Source organism: Cetorhinus maximus, chromosome 7 (assembly GCF_964194155.1).
Source record: "Cetorhinus maximus chromosome 7, sCetMax3.hap1.1, whole genome shotgun sequence".
Taxonomy (NCBI): Eukaryota; Metazoa; Chordata; class Chondrichthyes; order Lamniformes; family Cetorhinidae; genus Cetorhinus; species Cetorhinus maximus.
This window is the reverse complement of record NC_135885.1, coordinates 147,704,231-147,719,544: the sequence shown is the minus strand read 5'-3', so window position 1 is coordinate 147,719,544 and position 15,314 is coordinate 147,704,231. Positions and strand designations below refer to the sequence as shown.

Here is a 15,314-nt window from a genome sequence, read left to right as displayed (position 1 = left end):
CAGTATAATTGAGTGCTCAAAACAGCTGGTTAGGAGTCCACCTGGGTTCAGACATTTGGCATTGAACTTATTCTAAAGCAATGACCTGAATGGCACTGGTAGACTGTGCACAGCATCTCCCATTGCTGTCCAACTTTAGTTCTTATCTGGAACTTCTAAACAAAGTGTCTGTTTCTTATGCAATTTTAAAGTTTAAAGTACCACGGTTGACTCCCTAATAATATGCTTTATATTTTGTAAGATTACACATGTTCACTGCAGTATGTTTTAAGTAGTGGATTGTATGGGAACTCTCGTCCATTGAATTTTAAATTTGCATTTTCTTTTTTATACTATTGCCACCTTGCCTAAAGCTCAATTATTCTGATTTTCCAGGTTGCTAATTATGCAGCATTATTTGCTCAAGCATTGCCAAGAGATGCTCATTCTACCCCTTACTACTACTCAAGGCCCCAGAGTCTGCCGCTAACTTACCCTGATAGAGCTCCCTCTTCTCAGAGTGCTGGCAGCATTGGAAGCAGTGGAGTTGGGAGCCTTAGTGTGTATGGCTTAAATGGACCAACACCAACTCCTCAGTCTTTATTACCTGGGTAAGGAATCTTCTATTCAGTATCCGAAAGTAAAATATGAATGCAACTTTCTTAAGGACAACGGAGCAGTAATTTCTAATGCAGTGATGAGAACGCTGTGTAGCCAGTGTGACTTGAGTTTGTTATCTTCATACAGAGACACCTATCTGATCAACTACTGTCTGGAACATATCTCCTGTGCTCCCTTGCTGGGAGGAAGGTGTTAATTGCTGAACCAGAACAGGAAGTACTAAAGCTGTGAATTCTCAGTTGAATGTTTTTCTTCTGCAGCCCTATTGTGGAAAGTGATGGCAGCAGTCTGGAGAAGTTGTACATCATGTGATTCTGTCTGTCACCAAAAAATCATTTGAATCTCTAGCAAGTTGTCTTACAAAGGTGGAGGTGAATCACAAGGCCTTGTGTAGCTCATCCTTTACTGGAGGCTGTGAGATGGGGATAAGTTGCATAAAGTAAAGCAAGCGATGACAGACATCACTTGCACAAACAGTGTAAGTAGCTGCAAACCTTCACTCGGAGTGAAATCGGTCCAAAGGAATCCTCCAAACACACTTGTGCTTTGGAGTACTGTGAAGGTAAACTTGTGGTGGGCATTGGGAGCAAGGTTCTTTGTTCTTAAGGTGCCTCCTGATACATCATCAAATTCCCTAAGCAAACAGTTTTAATGGCTCCTAATGTCTTCAGTAAGATGTGCAAGTTTGGATTCTTGCTTAAGTAGGGTAATTCCAATATGAGCCCGCTCTAGATCTCAATCAATAATCAGGGTTGACTAGAAACGGTTATAGATGCATGTTGGAACTTCTGAGTAGGAATTTTAGTGACACCTCTCTTTGATTCTCCACCATTTAATTTCCCTTGATCTCTCCTCTCTCAACTCTTTTCAAGCTGTGCAGCTGAGGAGAGGCACTGCGAAACATGGGTGAGCTGGAGCAAGTCTTGCTGTTCACAAGGGTGTGACTAAGTTGTGACAACAGGAATAAGTCTTTTGAATTTTAATACATATGTATATATGATCTGGACACTGGCATGTGTGTAATATTGAACAGAATGTAAGAGATACAGAAACTAAGTTAGCATTCAAGATTCTATTGGATGCATGGATAAAGGCAATGAGATTGAAAGGATATAGAATCATAGAATGGTTACAAGCTAGGATGCCGTCCATGCCAGCTCTCTGTAAGAACAGCGCAGCTTGCCCAACTCTCTCACTTTTTTTCCCTTAGCGCTGCAAATTTTTCTCTCTGCTCATTATCCAATAACCTTTTGAAAGTCACAATTGAATCTGCCTGCATCACACTCTCATGCAATGCATTTGTCACGAAAACATGCTTTATGCCAAATAATGATTTTTAATCCACCAGCTGGAACACGAGCTGAACCTTTAAAAAAAGACTTTGTAAAACACAAACTAAAGATGGCTATCCAATCTGCGTCACTGTACTCTCCACCTTGCAACCTACTCAGATGGAGACACCTTGTACGTTAAGACCATCAAGGACAATGGCCTGAGCAGACTGAGTGAGCCACACATCCTGTCCCTATTAGCAAGGCATCGAGGCAATCACCTGGGATATTCAACAGGGGGATTTCCAAGCATGAACTGATTGAGTTACAAGGGGAAATACCCTAGTCACGACCATTTTGAATCACCGGGTATGTGGCAAGCCCACCCTTTGTACTTTTAAACTTCTTTCTCTGCAGTAAGAGGACAAGCAGCTGAGAAGCTGACGAGAGAAGACCTGAGTGGGGGCCCCTACTTCCTCCCTCTTTCTCTAACCCACCTTGCAAACTTCAAACCCTGTTTGCTGACTGTGACTACCCAGGGACACCCCAGCTGCAGTGACAGAAATCTTAAAAGAATTCCACCCGGCCCTACCTTCTCCAGTAAAACAGCCAAATCAACCGTCTACTTCTTTAAATTGGGAGCATTGAAGGAGAGTAGAAAGACCACCAAATTCAGCCTGAAGCCAGTTGAATCACCAAACTAGACTGTATACACATTTTATTTTTCTGGATTGTTAAATTGACAAACCTATCCTTCTCCACTCTGTAATCTCTCTGGTGTGCATGTGTCAACTTCAGGACTGTGTCGGTGCGCGCAAGTTGGAGCATATTCTTTTAAATTTCACTTAGACCGGTTTAAGTATAATAAAGCTGTTAACTTCAAGGAAACCTGTCCGATTGTTTTTTTTATAGTCACAGCACATAAACAGTTAAAATTGGCAAGTATATCCTTTTCAAAAACAAACCTGTTGCGGTCAAACGAGGAGAGGAAAAGGAGGGGAGTCATTCGGCCCCTGATTAGATCATAATACATTCCAGATCATGACCACTCAGTGTAAAAATGTTTTTCCTCTTGTCACCTTTGGTTCTTTTGCCATTCATCTTAAATTATTATCCTCTGGTTACACTCCCCTCATGAATTTAAATATATCCACCCAAGGAGACCAAGCCCAGTGTTTCCAATCTATCCTCATAACTGAAGTCCCTCATCCCTGGAACCATTTTTCTTCATTCCCTTGAATGCCCTCACATCCTTCCTAAAGTGTGGTGCCCAGAATTGGTCTCAATACTCCAGTTAAAACTGAACCATCACTTATAAAGGTTCACTATAACTTCCTTGCTTTTGTACTCTATAACTCTTTATAAAGCCCAGGACCCGATGTGCCTTTTTAACCATTTTCTCAACCTGCCCTGCCACCTCCAATCATTTGTGCAAGTGCAATTCCAGGTCCATCTGCTTCTGTATTCCCTTGGTACCCTTTAGTTTGTATTGCGTCTTCTCATCTTTCCTCCCAAACAGTATCACGTCACAGTTCTCTGCAATAAATTTCATCTGTCAGGTGTCTGCCCGTTCCACCTGCCCGTTGATGTCCCCTGGAAGCCTGTTCTCCTCATAGTTCATGATATTTCCAAGTTTTGTGTCATCCACAGATTTTGAAATTGTTCCCTGTACACCGAGTCTAGGTCTTCAACATCCATGAAAGCAATGGTCTAATACTGACTCCTGGGATCCCACCATACATCTTTCTCCAGTTGCTGCTATTCTGCTTCCTGTCACTCAACCAACTTTGCATTCATGCTGTCACTGTCCCTTTTACTCCATGGGCTTTAACCTTTGCTGACAAACTTGTTATGAGGCACTTTATCAAATGTCTTTTGGAAGTCCACGTACACCACATCAACCGCTTTATCCTCATTAATCCTCGCTGCTACCTCTTCTAAAATCTCAAGCAAGCTAGACATGATTTGCCCTTAAACAAATCTGGGCTGGGGTTCTTTAATTAATCCACATTTAAGCACCTAAGAAATAGGAGAGATGTAGACTACATGGCCTGGGGTGCCTGCCCTGCCGTTCCACATGATCATGGCTGATCTTCTGCTTCTCTTCTGCTTCCCCGCCCTTTTCCCATTTCCCTTGATTTTTCCAAAACTCTGTCTGTCTCCGCTTTAACTATATTCGATGATGGAGCATGCACAACCCTCGGATAGAGAATTTCAAAGATTCACAAACCTTTCAGTGAATGTCCCCTTGTCCTGAAACCACCCCAATGTTCTAAGTTTCACACCTAGCAGAAATAACCTGTCTGCCCTGTTAGCCCCTTTGGAATCTTGTATGTTTCTTTTTTTAAATTCTTTCACAGATATGCACATCGCTGGCCATGCCAGCATTTTTATTGCCCTTGAGAAGGTGGTGGTGAGACACCTGCTTGAACTGCTGCAGTCCATTTGTTGTAGGTACACCCACATTGTTTGGGAGAGAGTTCCAGGATTTTGACCCAATGCCAGTGAAGGAACAGCAATATAGTTCTGAGTCAGGACGGTGTATTGATGGAGGTAGACTTTGCAGGTGATGGTGTTCCCAAGTGTCTGCTGAATTTGTCCTACTAGGTGGTAGTGGTCGTGGATTTGGAAGGTGCTGTCGAAGGAGCCTTGGTGAGTTGCTTCAGTGCATCTTGTAGATGGTACACACTGCTGTCACTGTGCATTGGCGGTGGAGGGCATGGATGTTGGAGGTGTTTGATGGGGTGCCAATCAAGCAGACTGCTTTGTCCTGGATGGTGTCGAGTTTCTTGAGTATTGATGGAGCTGCTTTCATCCAGGCAAGTGGAGAGTATTTCATCACACTCTTGACTTGTGCCTTGTAGATGGTGGATAGTTGTCAGGAGGTAAGTTACAATGAAGTCATCTCTCTCTTCTACACTCCAGAGTGTTTAGGCTGCACTTATTCAGCCTTGCATTTTTGGACAACTGTCTCATCTGCAACCAATTTAGTGAGCCTTCTATGCACTGCCTCCAAGGCAAGTATATCCTTCCTAGGTTATAGAAAACTGTAAACGGTACCCCAGGTGTGGTCTCACCAAAGCACAATGAATTGTAGCAAGACTTCCTTATTGTACTCTAACCCTCTCGCAATAAAGAGCAACATGCCATTTGCCTTCACATTGCTTGCTGTAGGTGCATGCCAACTTTTTATTTTATTGTACCAGTACAACCAAGTCCCTCTGAACATCAACATTTACAAGTTTCACACCTTTGAAAAACGTTCTGCTTTTCTATTCTAAAAACCAAAGTGAATAACCTCATACTTCCTCATATTGTACTTCATCTGACCCCTTGTTTCTGACTCACCTAACCTGTCTTTATCTCTTTGCAGTCTCTTTGTGACCTCCTCACAGCTTGCATTCCCACCTAGCTTTGTATCATCAGCAAACTTTGCTACATTACTCTCTGTCTCTTCATCCAAGTCATTATTGAAGATTGTAAATAGCTGAGGCCCCAGCACTGATCCTTGCAGCACGACATTAGCCACAGCCTGTCAACTTGTAAATGTACCGTTTATCCATACTCTCTGCTTCCTGTCCTTTAACCAATTCTACATCCATGTTAATATATTACTCTTGACTCCATGAGCCCTTATCTTGTGTGTTAACCTTTTGTGTAGCATCTTGTCGAATGCTTTTTAGAGTACCAAGTATACTACATCTACTGGTTCTGTTTATCTAACCTACTAGTTACATTCTGTAAAATCCTGTAATGAATTCCTCTTACACCATTTCCCTTTCCTAAAGCCATGGTGACTTTGCCTAATAACATTATGATTTTCTAAGTGCATTTCTTCTTTAATAGCATATTCCTGCATTTTCCCAGTGGCTGATGTCAGGTTTACTGGCCTGCAGTTCCTTGTTTCCTATCTTTTTTCCTTCCTTGAAGTGTGGTGTCACATTTTGTAACTTCCAATTCACTGTTACCATCCTTGAATTTAGGGAATTTTGGAAAACCATAACTGGTGTATTCACAACCACAACCTTTGTAGCTATTACTTTTAGAACTCTAGGATGTGGGCCATCAGGTCCTGGGGATTTGTTAGCCTTTAATCCCTTAAGTTTCTCCAATACTTTTTCTCTGCCAATATTAATTACCTTCTTCATTCTTTTTAGCCCTTAGATTGCCTTCTATTTCTGGCATGTAATTTGCATCTTCCATTCTGAGGACGGACACAAAATACTTGTACAATGTCTTTCAATTCCTCATTCCCCATGATAATTTCTGCTGGCTTTGCTTCTGAGGGACCAACATTTACTTTAGCTACACTTCCTCTTTTTATATACTTAAAAAAACTGTTAGCTTTTATATTGCTAGCTAGTTTTCTCTCATATTCTAAAATAAAGGCAAAATACTACTTTTGCTGGAAATCTGAAATAAAAACAGAAAATGCTGGAAAAACTCAGCAGGTCTGGCAGCGTCTGTGGAGAGAGATACAGAGTTAATGTTTTGACTTGAAACGTTAACTCTGTTTCTTTCTCTACAGATGCTGCCAGACCTGCTGAGTTTTTCCAGCATTTTCTGTTTTCATTTCTCTCATATTCTATCTTTTCTCTTGTGATCAACTTTTTGGTGGCCCTTTGCTGGTTTCTAAGACACTCCCAATCCTCAAGGTTATGACCAACCCTTGCAACATTATAAGCCTATTCTGTTAGCCTAATACGATTGTTAACTTCTTTGTAAGCCACAGATGGATCGATCTTGTTGAGTTTTTGTTTCTTAATGGCATGTATTTTTGTTGAGCCTCTTCAATTGTTTCTTTAAATGTTTCCCACAGTTTAGTTACCACCTGTTTAGTCCATTTACTCAGTCAACCTGAGTCAACTTTCCCCTCATACCTATGTATTAATCAATATGCTTTAAGTTTTAAGATTCTTTTGAGACTGGAGTATGTCACTTTCAAACTTAATATGGAATTCAATTGTATTATGATCACTTTTTCCCAGTGAGTCTTTTACTATGACATTACTAATCAACCCTGCCTCATTGCACAGTACTAGACTTAACATAGCTAGTTAGTTCTGCAATCTATTGTTCCAGGAAATTTTTAGGAAAGCATTCTACAAACTCATTTTCCAGACTACCTTTGCAAATTTTATTGATCCAGTCTGTATGAGGATTTATCCAAGTGACTGTTAATTTTGTCCTCAATTATTGTTTCTAAAAGCTTTCTCACCATTGAGGTTAGACTGACTTCTCTGTAGTTGCTGGGTACACCCTTACACCCTTTTTTTTTTGAAAAAGACTATAACATTTGCAATTCTCCAGTCTTTTTGGCACTGTTCCTGTATCTGGGGAGTATTGGAAATCTAAAGATATGGGAACAGGGTGAGTAATGGTGAATCAAACTATTTTATTTTGTGGAGGGTAAACACTGAAACAAACTTGTTGGGTTAAATGGTCACTTTCCATTTTTTTTTAATTCATTTTATTCATTCATGGGATGTGAGCACCATTGGCTGGGCCAACATTTATTGCCATCCTTATTGTCCTTGTACTAGTAGGTGGTGGTGAGCTGCCTTCTTGAACCGCTGTAGTCCATATGGTGTAGGTATACCCACTGTGCTGTTAGGGAGGGGGCCCCAGGATTTTGACCCAGCGACAGTGAAGGAACGGCGATATATTTCCAAGTCAGGATGGTGAGTGGCTTGAAGGAGAACTTCCAAGTGGTGGTGTTTCCATGTGTCTGCTGCCCTTGCTGTTCTAGATGGTAGCGCTCATGGGTTTGGAAGGTGCTGTTGAGGCTTGGTGAGTTCCTGCATTGCATCTTGTAGATAGTAGAGACAGCTGCTACTGTGCGTCGGCAGTGGAGGGAGAGAGTGAGTGGTTCTGGAAGAGGTGCCAATCAAGCGGGCTGCTGTGTCCTGGATGGTGTTGAGCTTCTTGAGTGTTGTGGGAGCTGCACTCATCCAGGCAAGTGGAGAGTATTCCATCACTCTCCTGACTTGTGCCTTGTAGATGGTGGACAGGCTTTGGGGAGTCAGGAAGTGAGTTACTTGCTGCAAGATTCCTGCCCTCTGACCTGCTCTTGTATCCACAGTATTAATATGGCTAGCCCAGTTCAGTTTCTGGTCAATGCTAGCACCCAGGATGTTGATAGTGGGGTGTTCAGCAATGGTAATGCCATCAAGGGGCAATGGTTAGATTCGCTCTTGTTGGAAATGGTCATTGCCTGGCATTTGTGTGGTGCGAATGTTATTTGCCACTTGTCAGCCCAAGCCTGGATATTGTACAGGTCTTGTTGCATTTGGGCATGACCTGATTGTGTCGGCAATTACATGTACTTCCTCTCCTCCTACCTGGTTTGTTAAAGCTCCCGACCTCTACTCACTCACTTTCTTTCCCCCGCCCCCAGTTCATAGTCTCCCTCCCTTCTCTCCTGCTCATTTTCCCATCATTCCCTCCTTAGCTATACGAATTGTGCTCTATTGATTGCAGTGCTCTTTCCCCCCCACTCTGTGAAAGTATGTATATACAAAACTTTGAAATTCTGGTGGTATGTATGGTCAGAAGCCCAGAGCAGTTCTGCAGCCTCAATTCCAGTAATGCTGAGCTACACAATAATTTCTGCAAAATAATGTACAGGTTTTAAATGGGGCTAAATTCCTGTAATATGTAACTTCTAATGAGGGTTCTTGTATCATCATCAGACAAACGTACCAATCTACAGGAACGGCAGATACAGTGAGACAGCAGTTAGGATCACGGTTTGCATGGGCTTTGTCTGCTGCTCAACCTCCATCACTATCTACCTCAAAGGGCCTTCCAAGCTCCATGTCTCGTAATATGTCAAGAATGAGGCGTGAAGGTGAACTCAGCTGTGAGTATTCGGTCGCTTCTTAATTTGCTGGTGAACTGTCAGCATCTCAACATGAAACAAGGTTTTCAGGACAGTGGCCCAAATTATCTGGTCATTTGTGGAACTTGCTATGAGCAAATTAGCTGCCATGTTTCTTGTATTATTACAAGTTAGTGACTGCACTTCATTTTTGATTTGGAAGATCCTTTTCCTTGTTTCTGGTGATGGTGCTGGTGTTGGAGATGGTGATGGTGCTAGTGATGGTGTTGGAGATGGTGATGGTGCTGGTGTTGCTCCTATTGGGTTATAAAAAACCTGGTCATTGTGGTCTGTCAAACAAAATGGAAGAATTTTTTTTTCAAATTATTTGCCCTTTGTCACATGATGACATAACATAAGAACATAAGAAATAGGAGCAGGAATAGGCCATTCGGCCCCTCGAGCCTGCTCCACCATTCAATAAGATCATGACTGATCATCATGTGTTTTGATTTCCACATTCCCATCTACCCCCGATAACCTTTGATTCCCTTGCCTAACAAGAATCTACCTACCTCTGCCTTAAAAATATTCAATGACCCCGTCTCCACCACCTTCTGAGGCAGAGAGTTCCAAAGTCACACAAACCTCGGAGGAAAAACATTTCTCCTCATCTCTGACATAAAAAAGTGACCCCTAATTTTAAAACGCACCCCCTAGTTCTGGACTCACCCACAAGAGGAAACATCCTTTTGAAACCCACCTTGTCAAGGCTATTTAGGACCTTGTATACTTCAATCAAAACACCCCTCACTCTTCTAAACTCCAGTGGAAACGAGCCCAGTCTGTCCAACACTTCCTCATAAGACAACCCACTTATTCCAGGTATCAATCTAGTAAACCTCCTTTGAACCACCTCCAATGCATTTACATCCCTCCTTAAATAAGGAGACCAAAACTGCACACGGTATTCAAGATGTGGTCTCACCTGTATAACTGAAGCATAACATCCTTACTTTTATGTTCAATTCCTCTCGTAATAAAGGATAGCGTTCCATTAGCCGCCTTAATTACTTGCTGTACCTGCATACTAATTTTTTGTGACTCATGTACTAGAACACCCAGATCCCTCTGCACCTCAGAATTATGCAGCCATTCTCCACTTAAGTAATATGTTCCCCACAGCCTTGAATATGTTGACAACTGTTTGACGACCTAATTCTGTTTGAGTACAAGCTGTGGTCGTACTGCTCTGTATTTGGCACACTGACCCTTGGTCAATTAGATCACTAGTTGGTGTCTTGTCTTCTGTGATGTGTTAGGAAGTTGAGGCCTGATCAGACTTTGTATGCATTGAAGAGGTTCCCTTTCACAGTTTTTGAACTGAAAGGCTCTTACTGAAATTTCTTAATTTTATCTTGGCCAAGAAATATTTCCCTTGCTGTAAGCTCCACCTCATAACAGGTGTGAGCGCCTGGCTCTGTGTATATTGCTCGCAGATCCCTGAGTCTCCGTATAATTTGTACCTGGGAAGATATGTGTTTCCTATACCTCAAAGGCTTCAGCAAAACCAGTGGCTAAATCAGCAGGAGAATGCGTTATACAGTGAAAATAAAGAAAGACTTGTTTGTATATAGCTTGTTTCACAGCCTTGGATGTCCTAAAGCACGCTGTAGCCAATTACTTACTTTTAAAGTGTAGCCGCTCTTATAGGAAACATGGCTGTCAACTTGTACACATCCAGCTCCCACAAACAGCAACATGATAATGGCCAGATAATGTTGGTTGATTCGGTAAATATTGGCCAGGACACTGGGTAGAATAACCCATCTGCTCCTTGGATCTTTAATGTTCACCTGAAAGGACGGACAGACAGACAGCCTCGGTTTAATGTCTCATATATATACAGTAGTATAGCACTCCCTCAGTACTGCACTCGAGTTCAGCCTAGATTTTAATTGCTCAGGTCCTGCAGGGATTCAGGCAAGAGTACTGCCAACTGAGCCACAGCTGACACTAGTGGAGTGAGCCCAGAGAAGCAGCTGTTCTGAGCAATGCTGGGTATCCTGGCCAGGTAGTTGCAAATCATCTCAGGTGTGTAATGCTTAGCACTGCTGCCTACTATGTCTTGACAGTTGGTGATGTGGTTCCTTGATGGAACTCAATCTTTTGTAAATTCATCACTTGAGCTACCCCTGAGCTGCATGTAAAACGCTGAAGGGCAAGTTACCTTGCTGAAGCTGCTTCTTGATGCCTGTCATAACACCTTGTGACCGCACCCTGTGGTTTAACTTTAAGAGCAGTTTGCTAAAAGAGAATTGCTTAAAGTCACAGTCCTAATTTTTCATATTGTTTTTCAGCATCTAATGAAGTGACAGAGGCAACACTAGTCAGAGACATTCTATACGTTCTCCAAGGAATTGATGGCAAATGTATCAAAATGTGTAATTCTGAAAACTGCTATAAAATTGATTCCAAGGTAATTAATCTTTAATTGAGTATTTGGAATAAATATAAACTCTTACATGATATTTAGCATTTATATATTCACAGTTACCTTTTATTTTTCTTTCCCTAACCCATTAATGAACAGCATATAGAATCCAGTGAAGTGTAAGGGAAGCATTTGTTATGTTCAGAATGATAAGTGTATGGGCTGGGGGGGCGATTCCATTGTTTCTGCATATGTGGGTGTCAATAGCCTGAAAATTGAGGGCACGACTAGTCTGCTTTGTCTACCCCATACCAAAGAATTAGCTCAGCTATCCAGCTGATTAATCATTGCACAAAAGTAGTTTAAATCTAGAGGCCATGGTTTATTCCCTTCTGCCATTCTAAACTCACTAGGGCTTTGCGTTAGGAATGATAATCTCTGATCAAGGTTTGTTTAAATGTACAATATAAAAAATGAGTTTTGTGCCCATTTCCATCCCCCACCCCTCGAGCCCCTTGGTATAAAATATCCTATCAGAACATTCAAAGAAGAGCATTTTGCCAAGTGTCCTGGCCAGTATTTATCTCTCAAACCACACAATCAAAAGTACCAGATTAATTGGTTGTTCGTGTCATTGTTGTTAGTGGGACCTTGCAGGGTTGAAATTGGCTGTGGTGTTTGCCAACAAAACAATTGTGATTACAATTCAAAAGTGCTTTAAAGTGTCCTGAAGATGTGAAGGGTGTTACATAAAATAGAGAGATTTCTGCTGATGAGGACCTACCTGCTCTTGGAAAAGGGACAGCAGCAGCAGTTGACTCCTGCCAACATAACCTGGTTATGGTCCTGACTGGTGCCATTCTGCTGATCCCATCAACGATGGAAGGTTGCAAAGACTGAACTGATTGGTATAATAATAAGTACATATTTAATAGTACTTCTAATGGTGGCTAGTTCAATAAGGGCAATCATCTGACTTTCAGTATATGTTTTGCATTGCTTCCAATAAAAGTCTCTGTAAACAAATGCTGTTGTCAAAATGCATAATTGCCTTTGAGTTTGAATCAAGACACAAATGTGAACTTCCCCACCTGTCGTGAGTAGGGCAAGTTTCTAGAAAAAGACCTTAAACTTTATCCATTCGGCAATGCTGCCACTACCAGTACAACAAGAAACGGTTGATGAGGTACCAATTTATTCAGTCTTTGTACATTTAAGTGACTCTTTTGGTAGTGTTTTACGTCATAAGGCATTGATCCACCAGGCTACAACCAGAGTTCAGTGAATGTGCCAGTTGCTCATGGTATGCCCCAGTTGGTGTCTTTGCAAATTTCTTGTTTTACAAAGTTATTGATTTGTTGGTGCCAGTACCCAGTTACTGGTCAACTACTCAATAGTGAGTGGTGGAGGGAGGGCAATGGTCCAGTACTTTGCAAATCAGTAAGGGAGTTGTAATTGGACTTCTAAAATTACCACAAAAAAATGTCATCTTGAAACCCCTCCTGATACTGCAACCTCAGTGATACACCTATGCAAAGTCAGATTGATCTGGGTGAGTGGACCAGATGTGGTGGCTATTGAGCCCTTACTCCAGACAGACTTTTTTGTGCATGTGGCTGGTTGGAAGGATTGTAGCAGGGTTAGAAACATAGAAACTAGGAGCAGGACTAGGCCATTTGGCCCTTTGAGCCTGCCCTGCCATTCAATATGATCATGGCTGAAACTCTGTTTCAACGCCATATTCCTGCTTTCTCTCCATACTCTTTGGTGCCCCTAATATCCAAAAATGTATCAATTTTTTTCTTGAATTTACTCAGTGACCCGGCCCTCCACAGCCTTCTGTGGTAGAGAATTCCACAGGTTGACCACCCTCTAAATGAAGAAAATTTTCCTCATCTCAGTTCTAAATGACCTGCCCCATATCCTGAGACTGTGGCCCCTGGTTCTAGACTCCCCAACCAGGGGAAACATCCTCCCTGCATCTAGTCTGTCTAGCCCTGTTAGAATTTTATACATTTCAATCAGATCCCCTCTCATTCTTCTAAACTCTAGTGAATACAAGCCCAGTCGAACCAATCTCTCCTCATACGACAGTCTTGCCATCCCCGGTATCAGCCTAGTGAACCTTCGCTGCACTCCCTTTATGAAAAATATATCCTTGCTTAGGCAGGGAGACCAAAACTACACACGATACTCCAGATGTGGTCTCACCAAGGCCTTGAATAACTGCAGTAAGACATCCCTACTTCTGAACTCAAATCCTCTTGCAATGAAGGCCAACATATCATTTGCCTTTCTAATTGCTTGCTGCACCTGCCTATTTACTTTCATTGACTGGTGTACAAGGACACCCAGATCCCTTTGTATATCCACATTTCCCAATATATCACCATTTAAATAATACTCTGCCTTTCTGTTTTTCACACCAAAGCGTATAACTCACATTTATCCACGTTATACTGCATCTGCCATGTGTTTGCCCACACACACAACTTGTCTAAATCGCCCTGAAGCCTCCTTGCATCCTCCTCACAGCCCCGCCCAGTTTTGTGTCACCAGCAAACTTGGAAATATTGCATTTGGTTCCCTCATCCAAGTCATTTATATAGATTGTGAATAGCTGGGGCCCAAGCACTGATCCCTGTGGTACACCACTAATCACCACCTGCCACCCGGAAAAAGACCCATTTATTCCCACTCTCTGTTTCCGGCCTGTCAACCATTTCTCAATCCATGCCAGTGTATTACCCCCGATCGCATGTGCTTTAATTTTGCCCTGTAGCCTTTTATGTGGGACCTTATCAAAATCCTTCTTGGAATCCAAATACACCACATCCACTTGTTCTCCCTTATCTATTCTACTAGTAACATCCTCAAAAAAAACTCCAGTAGATTAGTTGAGCATGATTTCCCTTTCATAAATCTATGCTGATTTTGTCTAATCCTGTTAATGCTTTCCAAGTGTTCTGTTACCACGCCTTTTATAATAGACTCTAGCACTTTCCCCACTAATGTCTATTGCCCTGGGTGTAATTTTTTTTTTACTTATTTGTTGATGGGATGTGGGTGTTGCTGGTTAAACCAGCATCCATTGCCCATCCCTAATTGCCCTTGAGAAGGTGGTAGTCAGCTGCCTTTTCAAACCACTGCAGTTCATGTGAAATTTAAAAAAAGGTTTATAATTTAATTTTGTTTGACCACTCCCACCTTTAAAACAGTTGCTTTGAGCTACTGGTGACTGTGCTATAAGCAAACATTAGAGAAGTGATGGAACCTTCTTTTATATTGCAAAGTAAACTAGGCAGTAACCGGTGGCAGTACAGGGGAAGGGTTTTAGCAAGAAGCCAGATGTTTTTCTTGCCAGAAAATAGATTTTTTTTGTTCTACCAACATAATTTTTTCTTTTGTACAGTTGGGAATATCGAAATCTCTCAGGGATACTGCAAGTAGATTGGCAGAACTTGGATGGCTTCACAACAAAATAAGAAAGTACACAGACCAAAGATGCTTGGACCGTGCCTTTGGTCTTGTGGGTCAGGTATGTTGAATTTATCTTGCAGTGTCTGTACCTCTGAACAGATACACCATGTGAGAAAGCACATAAAAATTCAAGGATTTAAAAAAAAAGAACTTATCCCTGGGGTATCCAGCTTTGCTTGCCCAGTTTCCAGATCCTCATTGCGTGGTATCTAGTTCTCGCTATTTTTAGACCCATTTAAGGTTCATTCTGACATACATAAATATTCACTGTCATTAATTAGTAAACCATTGCATACTGTGCAATTACGGAGAAGTGATTTTCTTGTTATCTTTTCCAGCCTCTTTATAATCCTTTTATTCCTGCAGAGTTTTTGCGCATCCCTGCATCAGGAGTTGAAGGAATATTACAGGTTGCTGTCTGTTTTGCATTCCCAGGTAAAAGATATTTTACTCCTCTGCTACTTCCCCAGCTACCTGGTACCTGAAAGCTGCTCCTTTCAAGTTGGGCAGGTCAATTCTGTTGTATGTTCCTCCGAGCTCCGAAAGCTCCTTACCTGTGGTATATACTGTATACAGTATTTACCTGGTTGGTAAATCCAAATAATCTAAATCTATCACTGAAATTTCAAACTTCTCTATTCCAATGTATTCTGCCTGATAACGAAGGTAAGAGCCCATGGGATCCAAGGCACTTTGGCAAATTGGATCC

General features: G+C 41.8%; 1 protein-coding gene across 2 annotated transcripts in view; it reads left to right on the top strand.

The window, feature by feature from the left end:
- tubgcp3 (tubulin gamma complex component 3) overlaps nucleotides 1-15,314 on the top strand; it is a 116,569-nt gene that overhangs the window by 30,274 nt on the left and 70,981 nt on the right. For both annotated transcript variants that reach the window (XM_078546096.1, XM_078546097.1), the window contains exons 5-9: nucleotides 376-590; nucleotides 8,564-8,733; nucleotides 11,052-11,170; nucleotides 14,538-14,663; nucleotides 14,972-15,040. In XM_078546096.1, the coding sequence (XP_078402222.1) occupies nucleotides 376-590; nucleotides 8,564-8,733; nucleotides 11,052-11,170; nucleotides 14,538-14,663; nucleotides 14,972-15,040 (699 nt within the window). The remainder of the gene's footprint in view (nucleotides 1-375; nucleotides 591-8,563; nucleotides 8,734-11,051; nucleotides 11,171-14,537; nucleotides 14,664-14,971; nucleotides 15,041-15,314) is intronic.